This window comes from Pezoporus occidentalis, unplaced genomic scaffold, assembly GCF_034315485.1.
Source record: "Pezoporus occidentalis ecotype Australia unplaced genomic scaffold, CSIRO_AGI_Poc_V1 ctg3, whole genome shotgun sequence".
In the NCBI taxonomy this organism is placed as follows: Eukaryota; Metazoa; Chordata; class Aves; order Psittaciformes; family Psittacidae; genus Pezoporus; species Pezoporus occidentalis.
Genome location: NW_026914940.1, coordinates 12,227,750 through 12,246,294, shown reverse-complemented (window position 1 = coordinate 12,246,294; position 18,545 = coordinate 12,227,750). Strand labels below are relative to the sequence as shown.

Sequence of the window (18,545 nt, the reverse complement as noted above, 5' to 3'; positions counted from 1 at the left end):
TCAGGTTGAAAGAGACCTCTAGAGGTCATCTGGATGACTTGCTATGGATTATTTTCTGAGTTTTATTGGCAAACATGGAATTTGGAACTTATTTCAAAAATGTCCCTTCCCCCTCCCCCATTTTCCCCAGGAATTTAATGTATCCTATATGCTCCTTTGTATGTTAAAGCATCTTTTCTTTTGCTTAGTTGCATGTTGTTATCAGCAAGACTACAGCCAAAATAATTATTGACTGCAAGGAAGTGGGAGAGAAGACCATTAATGCAGCAGGAAATATTAGTTCTGATGGCATAGAAGTGCTTGGGAGAATGGTCAGATCCAGAGGACCAAGAGACAACTCTGCACCGGTGAGTAGAACAAGAACGACTCTTCAAACCATCTAAAATATCCTAAAAACAAGTTTGGGATCTTTGCAGTTAGTTTGAAGTTGAAGCACAGTGAACTTGTATTTGAAACAGCAAAGCTCCAGCATTTCAGAAATTCTGCAAAAGCCTGTAGTAGTTCTCAACTTGGGTAAAATCTGTTTTTGATTATTTTAAAAGGAAATCACTAGATCATCATTGTTCAAATGTTATTCTCGAACGCATATATGAACACAGTCAATACATTCAGATATTGCTTGTGTTCAAAACTTCATTACATAGAGTAATACAATGTATAGCTGCCTTGCCTGGAATCATTTAAACTTTGGTTTGAGTGAGAATTGTTCCACATGTCTCTTATTCATTCCCTGTTACTCTAACAAAGTTTGCCTTCTAGGTCACTGTCTGTTTATTAAATAATTGAACTAGATTGACACAGATGATCTGCAAAGCCTCTCTCTTAGTATATCTACTTCTTTTTATATTCTAAAATATTTTAAATATGAAAGATCTTCCCCAAGATTAAGTATACTTTCATTCCTCTAAAATTATTTTCCTAGAAGCAGTAATTGATCATCCTGTTTGCATGGCAACCTATGGGAGCCTTTTGATTTTGTTTCCGTTGTCATTAAGAAAGTTTGTTTGGATTTTTCACATAGACTTAGTTGTTCAAGAAGAATTTCCAGGCTGGTGATGATCTTATCAAGGTTTCTTTGCCATGTAGTATGGTTTGCTAATTTTCTTTGAACTTTCTTGACCCTAGAATGAGGTTGCCAAAGAATGTGAACCTTGAACTGAAGGCTTGATTGGAATGGGAATGAGGTTTCAAAATTGTATTTATTTGTTACTATATGGAAATATTCCGGTTTAGTAATAAATAAGCCCTCAGAATATATCTCTGTGTACAAAAAATAGAGCCTTGAGGGCTCAAACTTATGGATAATAATTATATGAAGCCTGTAAAGACAATTACACAGAGAAACCTTTGTAGTCACATTCCAACAGAAACAGAAAAAGGCAGGCTTAGGAAATCTTGGAATTAGAGAAGGCTTTGTAAAGAAGTGGAAAGACATGGTGTCTTTTGTTAGAACCCAGGAATCTATAAAAGATAAGTCGGACTGCCCACTCACTGAAAAATTTGGTCTTGTTCAAATGAACTGTGAAATTGACGTAAGACTACTAATGTGTAGCTGAACATGAAAATCCTTTGCCCCATAGTACTGCTTCGCTGCCTTCGAGTACTGCCACATATACCAAATCACAAGCAAGTCAAGAAAGCGCCCAAATGCCATTCTTTAAAGTTTCCATTCTGCTCATTTTTTTCCTATTGAGTGGAACTTGTGTGCATAGTCACATTTAAGCATGAATGACTTGGTTTCTTCTGTTCCAAAAATTAGAGGACATCAAAGGAAGCTGGTAGGAGGCAAGCTAGAGATTCTTCTCACAAGAGGTAGATAGATCAGTGCAGCTTCTAGTCACAGGATTTTATGGGTACTAAATACTTATATGGATTGTAGGAAAGCCTGGATAAATGAATAAAAGGGAAATATTGGTTGTTAAATCTGGGGCAGGAAATCCGTGGTCTGAAAGTCACTGGTAAATAGTAGACTGTATGATAGGAGTATGACTTACACCCTTGTGCTTCATTACATATCACTTGTGCCACTGTGCGAAATAGAATTCTGGGATTTAGTCCATGACAGTCTCCTCATAGCTTTAAGAGGCTCATAAAGGCACGAAACAGCAAAAATTCCTTTTTGCAGAACATTTTGAAAAATTGTTTTGAATTTATATGAAAATTGGAATTTGTTGATAGCTCTGTAAAGGTCTTTTCTCATTAGCTGTATTTTCATGGACTACTTTAATCTTAGTATTAGAGATCCTTATTACCTAAAATAGAAACAGGCAGGCGATTATTTTGGAACAAAATTGTGGATGTTTTGTTCTGAATTCACATGGAAGAGTTTAACATTGTCAGAACCCAGTGCAATCGCTTGAATTTTGCAAAACATTTTAGTTTCTGGGAATATAATTGTATCAGAGTTTGTTTTTTTTCCCAATCGATGTGTATGGTGTTCAACAGTTCAATGAGCAGGCAGAAACAGAGATAGATAAGATAAAAAGAGGATTAGGCTGAAGGTGCTGTGCCCTTTAACATCCCTTTAATAGTGCGGTGTCTCTGGATTGGGCACTCCAGCCAGCTAGAGCAATGAAACCTGACTGTGACATGCAGCAACTAATGTTCTTTATTCCTTCAGTAGGATATAATGAAAGGTCAAGCTTTAAAACATTGCTTATTTACAATTCACAAACCTTCTTTTTACTGAAGTTTCTTTTTCATTTAAATTTAACTTGTTTAAGTCCATGTACTATTAAAAAAGTAATGTCTAATGTGGTTTGCTCTTGAGAAATCTTTGCAGAACTGTAGCCTGATCAGAGGACAGGCAGACTTTTCCATCTTATTGGTTCTGCTGCAGGGCTGGATACTTAGAAAGCAAAATCACTATGAATACAGGGAATTATGAATAAATGTTTAACGGTAGCAAAGAAAGCTTTGTTTAGTTATTTAGCTTGAGTCAGAGCAACCCACATAGTAACATAAGAATACTGAGTCATTCAACATTTGGATGGTGAATACAGCAATTCAGAGAATGCCTATTTGCCCTGTATTTTACACTAACAAGCTTTGTCACTATGGTTCTCTAGGTTGCCTAATCCAGAAAAATGGATGCATATATACGCCTATGTAGGACTGCATAATTTTAGCCATTACTGTTAACCTTCTGTTGTTCAGGATAACAGAATAGCTTGGGACAAACTGGGTTATGGAAAAAACTGGCAATACAACTTACTTCTGAACTCAAGTTTCCTTCTGCACAACCTTTCCTGGGATGTCTTGTTTGCTTAAGTGTAGCATCATGCAAATGCCCAGAGGCGTTCTGAGTCACAGAGCATTATGCTCATGCGTGTTCAAATACCCTGTGCTCCAGCTAATTGGTCCTTCCAGAATTAGTACCTTTGGGATGTGTAGTAAAGAGGCATCTAAGCAGCTCCACGTGGAGCCAGCCTGCATTTGACACAGTAAGAGACACAGACTTGCTGAACTCAGGATAGACCTTTGTGGAGGCAAACCAAGGGGCCAAAAGTTGCCTTCATGCTGCACTTCAGCTGCCTAAGCTGTTTAATATGGATACAGCTCATGTGCATCAGCATCTGTAGTACAGTATATCTACAAACCAGTGAATCTGCTGGCAGCTAAGAAGAATATATATGAAAGTATTCATTTAAAATGTAACAGTTGCCTGTATGTAGGGAAAAAATGAGGCAAAGCTGAAGGTGCACGTATGTAGTTCATTTTAACAGCTTTAGAAGCAATGAAGTTTTAAGAAAATTCATTCCTTTGTCCTAGTGTTAGAATGATGCCACTGAAAATAATAATGGGAGCATACCCAAAGAGAGTTCTATCTCTAGCAGTTCCTCAATTTTTTTAACATGTGGGGTTAATTTAATGGGATGTTCTGTTCCATTTCCCTCTCTGTTCAATATGCACATAAATAAGGCATGGAAAAAGAGTAGAAATAGTAACAGAAGAAAGCTTCATGTCTCTAGACCTCTTTGTTCAGTTCAAGGCTGTAAAGGAGACAAGTGGTTTTACCACTGAGTCCTATTCAGTATATTGTTTCTGAGTACCTAGCAGCCATTATTTTTACCAAATGTGTGTGTTCTTGTAGATTAAATTCTTGCCCAAACCATGTTCCCAGACCTGTGATGGGAATTTTCTGCCCAATGTTGTCATGTGTTGAGCAAGCTTTTCACCATCCTTAAACTATCGCCTGGGGATAATATGGGTAAGAGAGGGCACATTCTAAAGTAAAATAAAACTAGTGAAAATGATAAATATTATTTGTGGCTCAGCTCCAGTGTAAGTAATGCACTACAGAGACGTTGTCCCAGATAAAAGCTGAGCACCAGACCACTGGGTTAAGAGGAATTACAGTTTTGAGAAGCTGAGCTCTCTTTCGCCTTACTCTTAATGCCTCCTTTGCTAGAAAAAGGTGTCAGGAGGCACCATTGGGTAAAATTAGGAATTTAATCAAGGAGGTGGGAACAATCCAACAAATGCCTACAGCATTTAGCCTTGAACAGCTTGCTCGATCCATTTAGTGTCTGATAGTTTGGACAAGTTGGTTAGAACACATACGTTTAGTAGAAAAAATGGCTTTTGTTATTTGTGTATTTGTGGCTACCTGCTCAAAGCTCGTCTTCTGTCTAACCTGAATGCTTGAATCAAGGTAGCTTTTCTTGCTGATAGCTCCATTTTGCACTGATCTTACAACTAACAGTCGTTTTGTACGTCACCCTTGTTTTGAAACAGTTGCAGTTACAGATGTTTGACATCGTTTGTGCTACCTCATGGGCCAATCGAGACAAATGCTGTGAGCTTCCGGGCTTGGTAAGAAACTTCTTTCAATAATTGTAGAATTTATCTTTTACTTCCCATTTTATTGAAACAAATGTTCAAATGGAAAAGGATGGTTAAAAGTTTCCAAAAAAGTCTGCTTGACAGTCATTGAGATGCTTGTTTCTAAATCAAGTAGGTGCTTTTGAGGTGTCCACATAGTACCGTGTCTTAGATTCATAAAATTCTTAACTTCTGAATCAAAGTTTTGGACATCATTCTCTTCCTGTCTTCATCTTTCCTTAGAGAGATGAAGAAAATTGCCCTGCCCTTCCTCATGCTTGTTCCTGTTCAGAAGCTAGTAAGGGTCCTCTTGGACCTCCTGGACCACCGGTAAGGTTTTACTCAGGTTTGTAGTCAACTGTAGCAAAAAGTGGCCACCTTTATTACAAGACGTGAATATACTGTCATTGTATAACTAATATGGTAAATTAGTTTTTAAACTATTGGGAAAGAGATAACACTCAATTCATAGCAAAGTTGCAAAGTAATAAGCGGTAAAAAACCTTCTCACCCAATAAGTTAGTCAAATTCGCAATGGTTTAATTGAGACCTGAAGCAGTTAGGGTAATCTTTAGACTTTGAATCTGTCTGTAGTATTAGTAGATGCCCTAGTTAGTGCCATTTATTATTACTTAAATCACCCACTGTCTGTCTACTCTAGCACACATGCATTAAATATAGCTTGGAGATTTACAGTACTCTGATGAATTAAAGATCTGGAGTATGACAATGCTACTTGTATGATAAATGATGGAAGAAGGCTTTTCTGTCTTAAAAACCCTACCTAGGTACAATATTTATTAGCAAGTACAATTGAAAGTACTGGTTGTTCAGAGCCTCCTAGAGGCAGAGGGGTACCCAGAAGAGGTACCTAACTTAGCTGCTTGCTAAGTTAGCTTGAAATGGGGCCTTCTTGTGAACAAGGCTGAACTGGGTGTTTCTCTGCTCATACTGTAAGCATGTAACCTGGATGCTGTCAGAGCCTGTTTTGAAGGGAAAGCGCCAGTGAAGAACGTAAAGGAAAACGAGTTTCTGAAAAGGTTAAAAGTATGCAAATTACTTGAGATACACGTTCAACAACAAAATTAGCTTGTTGTTGAACAAGTGTATTTTATGTGCAAGGTCCTTGCAGACCTTTATCCTGCTAACAACTCAGAGGTTAGTGTTGCTGCAAAAACTGTTCTTCAAGCTCTAGTACAAAAGCCTGAAGAGGAACTCAGGAGAAAATTCACTGAAGAAGTGTATCTTGAACTAGGAAAATTTACTCTGTTCTCCTATTTGAATGTAGATTATAAATCAAACATGGATTAAGGTTTTCATTTCTGAATACAGGTGTCCAGTTTGTGTTCTGAAAAAAAACAATGGGCTATTTCACACAAAAATGCAACTGAATTTGAGTAGTTTGGCCACATGTCACAGTAAAATGAAAAATATTTTAAAATTATTTGACTGGAAGGATGTGTGTTACTATAGTTCAAAACATACAGATCAGGAACTGCTAAATCTTACCCAGCAGTAAAATAATGTACTTCTATTTATTACATTTAGGATTAGCAGTGTTTTGAGTAGCACAGTGCCATGCAAGAGAAGGCTTAAAATCAAGAAGAAAAATCACTGCTTAGGCAGGCGAGTATGTGATTCTGCAACTCAGCTCCTTCTAAGTGACGCTTTTCTGCCAGACAGTTATGTGGTGTAGCCCTGGAAAGAAGTCAGAGGTTTAGCAAAAAGCAGAGCAGAAGAATAATGTCAGTGTTCATCTCTGTGCCAACCAAAAGTCAGGAAGTCACATGTGCTATGTCTGGTCAGTACTGCTCCAAGTCATTAAAATGTCACGTGACTTTTCCCAAAGCCAAGGATTTTTCTGTTTAAGAGATCAGGATTCTACTGTGTAGCCAGTTTTAGACACTAAACTAAAAAGGACACCAAATAAAAGGCTTCCATTTGTTTGGGATAGTAACTCTGGAAATATTTTTCTTAAGCTCTTTTAGGAAGTGGGTCATTTTGGTAAGCCACAGTATCATTTAGAGTTAAGATTATCTGGTAGTCTTCATTTCAGGATACTGTTTTTATGGCTTCATCTTTGCCAGATTTTGGTCATGCTGTCTGAAGTCCCCCACGCAAAGTAAAAGTAAGATATCGCCCAAACCTGATCCCTGCTTTGAAAGGAGAGCTGCAGCACTGGAGAAGGTGAAGCAGGGGGTGAAAAATATTGGAGGACTGCAAAAGCTTAATCGCAAAGAAAAGCTTTCAGTGCTTCATAGTTTTAACTATTACAAAGAAATAAAGAGGTGACTTGATAAGTGTTTCTGGGGGAGAACCCTGGCTATTAAGAAGTTATTTAAAATAAGAGAAAAAAGCATAATAGGAATTCTTGGCTAGAAGTAGAATCCAAAGAAGTGAAAAGTTTGAAATTAGTCACACAAGCTTAAGAGTGCTGCAGAATAACCACCAAAACAAGTTTACAAGAAAAATGAGGGAGGCTTTTGTGATGTTTTAATCTTAAAGCCTTTCTAGAACTTGTGCTTTCACTAAGCAAAAATGAATGGTTCAAAATATGGATAAGTGTACCAAATTCAGCGTGAATCTTAAAACATATGATTTAATGGCTCAGCATCAGGCTATTTTTAAGTATACTTTCTTACTCAGTAGAAATGTGAACTGTTTCTAGAAGAAAATGGGAGAAAATGGTGTGATTTTGTTAATGTGAAAAAGTTGCAGTTATGCTGCTGAGTATTTGCATAGGAATTTTTAATGAGAGAGGTAGGAGAAAGGCAGAGGCAGGAAAAAGAGCAGAGGGAGCTACTAGGCTGGAATGCAGAAATGCAATGACCTGGAATTTGGGAACTGGCAACTGGAACACAGCTCTGTGGAGAGCGTGGGATGAGATTTTAGGGTCGGAGCAGACCATAATGTGATGGGTCATGGCCAGAGAGCTGTGGGATGGAAGTGAGGAGACTAAAGGAGCTGGGACAGAGAGCAGAAAACTGCTCTGTAAGCCTACATATGAGGACTATGTGATGATACCTTCACTGAAGAGCAAGAGCACTCTGGCACTTCCAAACATTTTTGTTATTAACATTCCTATTTAAAGTCTCATAAATACTACATATGCATGTAATAAGCATATTCTCTATTTTTATGTTTTTAATATGTTATTTATATAAGTACTTATTATAGCCCCAAAGAATGCTATTCAGTTATGGCGCCTAGTTGTACAAGGTCCTTTTGGCGTACAAAGAAGGGCAGAACCCCTGTAAAGCTCATATCCCAAGAGGTTAAGCAAGGAGATTGAGGGGAGAGGGAAATTGATTTGGAAAAAAAAAAAAAAGTGAAAAAAAATCTTTATTTATGCTGTCTTTGAGGACAAAGCACATGCAGCCTGTGTATACAAAACACGTTCATGGCACCCATCCACAGATATATGCAACTCCAATATCTCTGATGATACTAATGGAAAAAGCAACAGTTGGTTAATATACGATTAACAGATGCAGGCACTGCTAAAGAAAGCAAAAAAGAGAAAAGTGGGCAAAAGGTACAACTGCTGCACCTAAGAGGAGCTCTAAATTAAACTGTGGTAAGTCTAGTAGAACCTAGAGATATTACTGAAAAATATTCTTGAGTCATTGGAATCATAGACTTATAGAATCATTTAAATTGGAAAAGACCTTTAAGATCATCAAGTCCATCTGTTAACCCTCAGATTGCCAAGTCCACCACTAAACCATGTCTCAAAGTGATACAAGTCTTTTAAATACTTCCAGGGATGGTGACCCCATCACTTCCCTAGACAGCCTGTTCCAATGCTTGATAACCCTTTTGGGAAATAAATTTTTCATAATATTCCATGTAAACCTCCCCTGACATAATTTGAGGCTGTTTCCTCTCATCCTATTCTTTGTTACTTGGAAGAAGAGACCAACCCCCACTCCATCCTGATTTCAGGCAGTTGTAGAGAGCGATAAGGTCCCCCCTGAGCCCTCTCTTCTCCAGACTAAACCCTCCCAGGTCCCTCAGCTCTTCCCCATCACACTTGTGCTCCAGACCCTTCACCGTCTTTGTTGCCCTTCTCTAGACCTGCTCTACCACCTCAATATCTTTCTTGTAGTGAGAGGCTAGAAATGAACACAAGATTTGAGGTGCAGCCTCACCAGTGCTGAGTACAGGGGTTGATCACTGCCCTGGCCCTGCTGGACACAATATTTCTGATACAGGCCAGGATGCTGTTGGCCTTCTTGGAAAATCAAAACAATGTAGTGACTTTGGTAAGAACAGACAGATGTGCAGGAGGTTTTAGCAACTGGAAAGAAACGCGTAACCACATGTATACATTTCTATCCCTGCTGTAGCTTTCAATGTTATTTTCATGCTTGCGTGATGTGCATTCTTGGCTCTAAAATGTAGTCCCATCTGTGTTTAACTCTGTTCCTGTGTATGGTCACATTAAGTATGTTCTCAGTTTAATGGCTCCAGTGAAAGATACTGACAGGATATTCACTGATTCTTGAACACTGATTCGGGAACAACAAAAAACTGTTTGGGCTTCTCTGGATTTCGTTTTTGTTCATTTGAGAGTTTTGATTTTCAGCAAATCCTGTGCTTGTGCTCCACAGGGTGGTCCAGGTGTCAGAGGTGCCAAAGGTCATCGTGGTGATCCAGGTCCAAAGGTACCTTGTACAGCACTTTACAGTTGACAGATGCAGAGGTTCTTATTTATCCTGCTGCATGTAAGCCTTCAAATGAATTCCAAGTTGTTTCTGATGTCACTGAGGAAAAAACACAGTGAAATGCCATTGACATTTGGCCTTGATCTCTTTTCATAACAATTGCTTGTCCTGTTTGTTCCTTGATAAAATATATAAAATTCAGAATGCTGCTTTCACAGCATAAAATCTTCCTTTATAAAGGAAGCAGGCAGTTTTAAATTGAACCGTAACTTCTCAATCAAATGTTAACTCATATTTCAGATGCTTTTGAGTCTGCTGTTATTTAATTCTTCAACTAGAAGCTGCCTTTGTCCATATGATAAGAGTTTAACTTATGTCCTGTGCTTCTTTAGGGACCAGATGGACCTCGAGGTGAAATTGGTGTTCCTGGACCACAAGGACCTCCAGGACCACAGGGACCCAGTGGACTTTCAATTCAAGGGCTTCCAGTGAGTCTTATAAAATCAATAGCGTTCTTTCCTATCGCATTTTGGACATATTTTAGACTAGACTGAAATATGTTTTGGTGTCCTGATCAGAATCTGAATTTCAATATTTCAGGTGAAATCACAGATTTGGGTTTAACCTTCAGTGGACATGCATTCAATGACAACATTCCCGTTTTTATTTGTATCTGAACTTTTAGTTAGCTGCAGGAAACTGATCACAGGCTGAATATGACCCAGGATATCCTTGAAGCCTGAAGACAGGTGAAAAAAAACTGCAGTGGGGGCTGTAACATGGCATCAAACCAAAATGTTAATATTTTATCTTTTCCTGGTTGTGGCATAGCTCATCGCAGATCAGTTCTAACTTGAAAGGTATACCCAAGCAAGAAAACCAAATTAGCTGCCAAAATTAAGCAATGGCATTAACTACTTTACAGAATCTATCATCAGAGGTGGTGATTACATCTGGAGTTTGCAGTATTTCATCATAAAGACACATTGCTAGAGTAATGAACTAGTCTTCTTTCATATGTATTTCCAGTAGATGGGTGCACACAAGCCTTGAAAGGTAGTAGATGCATATTTGAAAGGTAGCAAATATATATATTTTCTGATAAACCTTTTATTTACTACATTATCATTCACTTTCTTCTTTTTATCTTGTCTATATGATACTGCTTGTACAATATAATGAAGTGGTTGACCAGAACTGTGTATTCATGACCATGTTGCCATGAGGGAATAAAACAGAATAATTATAAGAATAGTTATTTCATCCAGAAATCATTTTCCTGCATAAACTGTAATTAAAATGAGTTTATTATCTAGAAAAGTATATCTTTGTCCTGCATATGCACTGTAGAAACATGTCTAGTTTCCATAGAAATCCATTAGTTTCATCATTATAGGAAACACTTCTGATGGCTGAAGAGAAACAGATTCCTTTGAGAAGAAAATAACTACTTTCTTCCATAATGTAATGGCTCCAATTTTGTCAGGTTAATTCTGAAGTCTTTTAAAATTAGTTTTATTTTCTATATTTGTAACTTCTCAGTTTGCCGTTTTGCAAATAAGTCCATAGGTTTGCTTTCAGCAGGAAAAATAGTCTGTTTTCTATCCTGGTTGCTTGTTTCTTTGTTTTTTTTTCTAAAGAAGCTGAAAGGAACTATTAAAACCAGTAAACTAATCATATATTTGGTTTCCTATGTTCTTAATTTGCAGGGGCCACCAGGTGAAAAGGGAGAGAAGGGAGATCTTGGTTTTCCTGGCCTGCAGGTATTCCCTAAGTTACTGTTTAACCTGTCACTTACTAAGTTTGAACGTTGAATTGACATCATTGTGAATTTAGGGCACACATTCAAAACTGCTGAGAAGCATGTTGTTGCTTTAAATTTGAATGGAAGTTTAGAATGAGAAGGAATTTAGGGTGTGTTAGTGTGCAGTGACAAAATCATTGTTACTTTCCTGACCCTGTTTTAACTCTGAAATAGGGTCTATACAGACTCAAAAAATACCTACTTTTAGATTTCTGCTTACAGACTGAATAATCATAATCTGCTTGTTTTCACTTTAAACCCATTAAATTTCTCCTGGAATTATCTAGGAAGAAAGATCAGGCACATAATCTTTTTGATGCCATCTTTCACAAGATTGGCATCTTAAAAAGCTGTAGTAGTCAGTGAATCTTGGTTTGGTGTTCAGTATTCAGTCTGGAGATTACATTCCAATTAATTGCTGCTCTTCAGGGTCATTTGCACCTTTCCTTTTTAGATGCTCCTCTTCCTCTAATTATACCCCTCTAGTATTTGTTGGTTGTTACCAAGTGCCACACACGTTCATAGGTACAACAGATAGTGAACTCATACAGTCTTTCATCATAAATCAGTTTTGTTAGCCTTGTGAACCCTGCAGTAATGGTCCCAGAGTGTTGCTCTGAAGCTCTCATGAGCCAGAGAGTGACGTTTCATCTGAACATCAGCAAACTGCTGGGTGTAACTTGTAGTCCTGCTCAGGCAGGTATTTCCACTTTGATTTTGTTGCACTGACTTCAACCAATATGGTAACAGACTCCATTTTAGCAACAAGAGAGAGAGAGAAATAGCAGTCGTATTATTAGGTTAAGGTATTGATGCCATGCAGTGGAGTTACACTGACGTGACACTGGAATAATGTAGGAAATCAAGCTCTTTTCAGCTTAGTGGAATACGAAGCCTGACTTGATTGTCAGTGTTCTTAGTAGGGCAGTAGTGAGGTATGAAGGCTGTGTACTTTAACAGTGTGTTTAAACCTCTCTCATTTCACGGAAATGACTTCTTTACTGAATCTCTACTTTATTGTACTCCCTAGTTCCCTTTATCCAAAAGCATGTCATACAGTTTTGCTGGAAAATGGTTTAGTTGGATTCTGTTAACTTGATCTCACCATTTGCTCTACCTTTATAATGCTTAGGGTGTCCCAGGAGCATCAGGTTCACCTGGAAGAGATGGAGCTCAAGGTCAAAGGGTAAGGTAAAATAAACATGGTTTACATTTGTTTTAAGAGTTTCCATTCCATAATGGTTATGTTTCCCAGGTTGATTTATTATGGTTTACGTCACTTGTATTCTACATTTCTGGAGACCCATATGGCTGTGCCAATCAGAGGAGAAGTCAGAGATAGGGTGGAGTATCCTTCCATCTGCTAGCTCAGGGTTAAGAAATACTAGATGAGTAACTGAGACCCATGCACTATGGATGCTTAATGCCTTTGATAGGAGGAATTGTCATTTGTGTCCAGCACTGCCAATTAGTCTGTTTGCTAATACCTTTAAAATTAGATGGTGGTTAAATGGTACATAATTAGTATGCCATCTAATGCAATTAGCTAAATTTGCTTTCTAGCTAATTAATGAATACAAGAGACAGCTACAAGGGAATTTAATACTGAATGTAGAACAATGCCTGTAGAAACTGGTGAGATAAGGAAAAGGTAAAGAATAATACCAAAATTTAATCAACCTTATTCTGCTTCTGGTAGAGCAAATGAAAGTACTTACAGTCCATCTAGGAATCAGTAAAAACAAATCCATATTCATGTGTGCAGTTAAACCTGTAAGTCCTTTTCCCTGTCTCCTTGGGGAGATTTTTGTTTCATTATTAGTCAGGCGATGGAAAGTTTTTGATAGCATAATACTGGGTTACTGTCTACAGCAGCAGTTTATTATTAAATATGACTTTTCGGTTTCATTTGAACAAGTTTTACATATTCATGATCCTTTTTTGGATATGTTAATGTAACCTGAACTTCAGAGAAATCTGGACCTTGTTTAGATTTCTGGCATTAACCTGAGAGCTTGCTGTAAAAAAAGTAATCCTATAGCAAAGTGTGTATTTTAACTTATTATTAGGAACTTAAGCATTGGCATAACTTTATGTATAGAAGTAATTCCAATGAAGTTACTGTAGATTTTGGGCAATTTTTTTTTTTCTAAAATCTTGAAAATGAAGTAATTTTATTAAAATAAAGTTTTACACAATATTATCATTAGATTAATAACCTTCTAATCAGAACAATAGTTTTCTAATTTTTAATTAAGTTGTGCTGAAATACGAAGATAAACATATTAATTTTTCTACTGTATAATGGTGTGATGCCTTCTGCATCGTAGCTCATTTTTCATGTTTTTAATGTCTTCTTTTTGACTGTATTTGAACTTCCCCCCCTAAATTCCCCATGCCTGGTGTCAGTTCTTCACCCCAGGTTAATAAAGACCTGAAGCCTGATGGAGATTTGGATTTTTGCACTATGCTGTCTAATCTTGGTCATAGCCAGGTTGAGGTGACTTGGAGCTAGATGCTGTATGTGTGAGTGGTATGTGCCTCCTCTTCCTGCATTCCTGATCACGAGTGACAGGGACCATTGTACAATTCAAGGAGAAGAAAGCTCCGTGGTTTTATTGTGTTCTGTAGACAACTTTGTATTTAGCAGTGGAGACCCACAGCCATGTCTTGATGTCAGCCAGCAGTTCAGAAGTGATCTGGTTGTCTCACACATGGAAGTCAGGAGGCTGATGCAGAGAGGTGGTGTTTCTGAGAAAAGCTATTAGGAAGACTAGTGAAGCAAAGGCATTTGATGCAGCCTGGAAAGGTCATGCAGTGCTTATTCTGTAGAAGACCCCAATGTTGTCTGTAATAATGTAGCACAATTACCTAAATTGCCATTTTTTATGGATTCTTTGTTCATGTGCTCACTTTCTTCTGGTGTTAATCAAAGGAGGTGGATAAATAGCCTAGATCTCATAAAATTGGGTCTGTTAGCTTGTTACTGTCTCTGTGTGACCCTCATGCAATATTTTTCCAGCAGTAATTATTTCTATGGCAACAAATAATTATGTTATAGTAATTTCATGGTGCTGTAACTCATTTGAATCCTGTGAAGTTATGACAACATAAAATTGCTTTTAATGGGTGAAGATTCAAACCAATGATTTCACTGCAGTCTCTTTGAAGGCCAAGTGCTCAAGAAAGGATTAATTCTAAAGGCATAATTTCAGCAACAGCAAAGAACTGGAAAATTCCTGAAAAGTAAATTGCTGTTTTGTATAATGTTCCCTTTGTTGGGCTTCCTCCTTTTAGCCAAGATGCCAAACTGTCTTGCAGCTATTAAACTACTAGAACTGATATTTTCTGTGTTATTCTTAGCTTAGCTGTCATTTCCTCTTTAGTATTTATTGTTCATTGAAATATTTTAATTACGGTGGTACCAGTGCTGTAAAGTAATTAAACAGATGGCCCAATCACACTGATTTTAATGGAAGGTAAGCTTGGGACTGATATCTGTTGAGAGATCCCTGAAAGCTTTTCTGAACTGGGTATAACAGGATGTTAGGCTCAAGAAGTCCTGGAATGGAGATTTTTTTCCTTACAGTTGCTGGTAGTTGGAATTCCTTCACTTTTACAGTTCTTTTCCTTCTCTTCTTTTTTTTTTTTTTTTTTTTGATTCTTAGTGTTCATCTTGGCTGTTTTTATTTTTGAAGTCAGTTGAGAAAAGGGTTTGTGTTTTTTTTCCTCCTAGTGTGTTGATTCACCAATTAGTTTATAAAGGTTCATTTTGCATTTCTGAACCTCTAGTCTTTGTTTTATTTGTTTCTCTTGGGATTTTAGTAACTCATTACGAAACAGAGCATCTCCTCTCTATCATTTTCTTAATGAAATGCCTTTCATATGAAAAAGAGTGGGATGTAATAAAAATACCATGGGAAGGTTGAATCAGAGTGAAAATGCATTCTGTCATAATAAAGCAAACTTTCTGAATGTCCATGATAATATTTTATACCTGTCTGGTAACTAGTTTAAATCTACATCTCAGACTACACACAAGGAACAGTCTCCTTCCCTCGCATCAGCTTCCAGTTATAAAAGATTTTATAAAATAGAAAATGGTTTCTTTTTATTTCATGGCTGGGGTTGAGGTTGTTTGGTGTCCTTTCTTGCTGTCCTGTATTCGTAGCTAGCAATATAGAGGAGTTTTACTGAAAAGAACAGATTGTGTTTCTCCACCAACTATCCCAGGCATAAAATGTTGAAAGATAGAGCTTGAATTGCACATGCGAGAGAATCCAAACCAGCATCATGCTTCTATTGCATACATAGGCAATAATCAGACTCTGTTGTGCACTTGGTTCATCTCTTTCAGCCAAGAATATAAGGTTTGGAAGCAGACTGAAACTGACCCTTGTTGTGATGTGTGAGTAGAGTGGTGAAAGATCTTCCCTTTCCCATATCTTCATGGCTACTCTCCAAGGTCAGGTCACAATCACAATCCCAGTTCTTTCTTTCAAAGCGCAAGCCACTTGAGAGGACAGATATATAAAGCTGCAACAAAAGAAATCTAATAGACCATCCTGAGTGGCAAGCATGCTCTGCTTGATAACCCAATATAGGGAGGGTTCTCCACTGTTCTGACTCCCAAGTTTGTACCTCTTGCGCCCATGATGCTCACTGTTGCCTGGTGGTTTCCTCAGGGTGTTTTCTCCTGGCCAGACTTCTTGGCAAAGAGGCATAGTGGTTGCTCCTTAGCAGGTTAAATAGTTCTAGAGGAAGCTCTGTTGGATGTGCTTCCTTCCCTATATGTCTGCTAGGGGTGGACCACAGAGTTAAACTGTCAAGACACTGGTCTGCAGAAAGATATCTCTAACTGATAGAATCATAGAATAGTTAGAGTTAGAAAGGACCGGTTCCAACCCCCCTGCCATGGGCAGGGACACCTTACACTAAACCATGCCACCCAAGGCTCTGTTCAGCCTGGCCTTGAACACTGCCAGGGATGGAGCATTCAGAACTCCAGAGAGGATGAATCAGTTTCTTTAACATTTCTTCAGCTCCTAGTGGCTCCTGTTCAGCTCACTCTGAGAGCAGGAAGACAAAGAGACCAGCTCTGAGACATAAGGCCTTTGTATAGAGACAAGTAAATTAGATATTGCCAGAACATAATTCTGAGCACTGTCTAGTGTCCTTTGCCATCTAATGCTTGTCATTCTTGGCAGTGTTGAGCTGGGCCAGCTCTTTCAGGACATTGTTCAGGGGATAGCACAGATCAGAAGCAGGGCGTTTAGATGCCTACTGTTTTAATGGGATTTATAGGATCATAAAATTAAAGTTGGGATGGACCTTCAGAGGTCACCTAGTTCAACAGTCTGCTCAAAACTGGTCTGATCAGATCAGGTTGCTCAGGTCCATATTAAGCTGAGTCTTGAAGGCTTCCAAGTATGAAGATTCCACAAGCCCTCTGAGCAGCCCATGGCAGTATTAGCTTTCATAGTTTCATTCTAACACTTTTTTGCCCCTACCTGTTGATCTGTTGTCCTGTAGGAACCCCGGTACTCTTCCACAATGCCACAGAAATGAAGTTATGTATAGTGATCAGAGCTGTGTCACATCTTTAATGACTTGTATAATATGCAACCAAAGGCATTGTCACAGGGACACAGATACACAAGGCAGGGAGTGTTATCTTCCAGATGTTAATCTTAAGAGCATACCACAAATATTGGAGGAGAAATATGACCAATTGACAGCAGATATGCAAGAAATACATATTTTAAATTATGAAGAATTAATAATAAGGTAGTTTCAGACTATCAGCTTCTAGATGGCTCAGGTAGTTTCACAAGGAAGAGAGGAAATGCTAAGACAGCATCATTATGTGTTAAGACAAAACTAGCCTACTTCGGTTAAATAAAGGCTGTGTGTTCTGAGCAACATTTAACCCAATGTTTCTAGGTTAGCTTGAATTTAAAATAGCTTGTGTTGGTTTGCAAGCTACTCCTTGGATTAATAGCCCGAGATAGTGTTTAGTAAAGTTTCTCTGATGCTCACAGTGGTTCAGCTTGAAAGGAGGAACACTTATTTTTAAAATTTTCATCAGGAAAAGAAAAGAAATAAATAAAACCATGAGGCAGTCGTGGGTCCCAGGCTGCAGCGTTTTCTTAAAGGCTGTACATGAAATTCTTTCAAGCCTGGGTTCAGTAGCTGCCGTTAAGGTTTTGCCAGTATCTAGTCCTACTTGAAAAATCACCTCTCCACAAGTGCCTCTAAAAATTCCAGGCTACCAAAAGCTAAAGAGTTTATAGTGAGGTTAGCAGCAGTACTGACTTCAGCAGACTTGAGTCTTTACAGGGATTCAAGTGCTGCCTACATTCTCCGGTTCCGTTTGTATTCTGGCAAATAAAATCCCTCATAATAAAATCTGTCATAGTTACACTATATTTCTCTATAACTTTGTTCATGCTATTAGCAAAATATGTCCTGATTTAAGTTAATGTTCCAAAATAATATGCACTTTGATTCTAAACCGTCATACAACTGATATCACACATCAAAATCTGTCCCGTCCTGCTCTTGGACATGCAGCTCCATGGAGGACATTCAGCAGCTCTGTACAGAATCATTTCTATCCTAGGTGAGACTGCAACAGAGGAAGTGCTCTTGTGCTGTATAATTTTCCCAGTCATTCTGGAAATGGCTAAGCTAAGAGAAGACTTCAATAAATTGGAGACTAAATAACATCTTAAGGCTTCAGTGCTCAGAATACAACTCTCTGAATTCTCACAGTGTTCTGTTTAATTTTGCATTACACAGACCAAAAATTATTGGGTAAAGTGCCAGAAGAAATACATTCCCAGTCTTCCTGCCAATTTCCTGGTACCTGGTAATCTCTGCTTACTACTCACAAGTTCAGAATGAGTATCAGATCCATTCAGGGCACTGGATGGTCTGAGTAACACCATCTTCAAACCCTGTTGGCAGCATAAACAAGTATCTTTGGTTATTTACCTACAAGACAGAATGGGTATTGTCAAATACTCATGCTTGAACCAAACCTTTCTTTGACTTCTTCTATAAGCATATAGGAATTTTCACATCTAACAAATACAGTAGGAGGCAATTTTTTTGTGGGCAAGGAATACAGACCTAGTGCCAAGAGAATTAATCCTAGGAGAATAGACAGGAGATGCTGCGTGGAGACCTCATAGCAGCCTTCCGGTATCTGAAGGGGGCCTATAGGGATGCTGGAGAGAGACTCTTCA

General features: G+C 38.2%; 1 protein-coding gene across 4 annotated transcripts in view; it reads left to right on the top strand.

Annotated features, from left to right (window-relative positions):
• The window catches only part of COL14A1 (collagen type XIV alpha 1 chain), a 116,066-nt gene that overhangs the window by 79,007 nt on the left and 18,514 nt on the right, over positions 1 to 18,545 (top strand). For all 4 annotated transcript variants that reach the window (XM_062627100.1, XM_062627099.1, XM_062627101.1 and 1 more), the window contains exons 34-40: positions 189 to 347; positions 4,738 to 4,815; positions 5,068 to 5,154; positions 9,438 to 9,491; positions 9,884 to 9,979; positions 11,201 to 11,254; positions 12,428 to 12,481. In XM_062627100.1, coding sequence (XP_062483084.1) covers positions 189 to 347; positions 4,738 to 4,815; positions 5,068 to 5,154; positions 9,438 to 9,491; positions 9,884 to 9,979; positions 11,201 to 11,254; positions 12,428 to 12,481 — 582 coding nt within the window. The remainder of the gene's footprint in view (positions 1 to 188; positions 348 to 4,737; positions 4,816 to 5,067; positions 5,155 to 9,437; positions 9,492 to 9,883; positions 9,980 to 11,200; positions 11,255 to 12,427; positions 12,482 to 18,545) is intronic.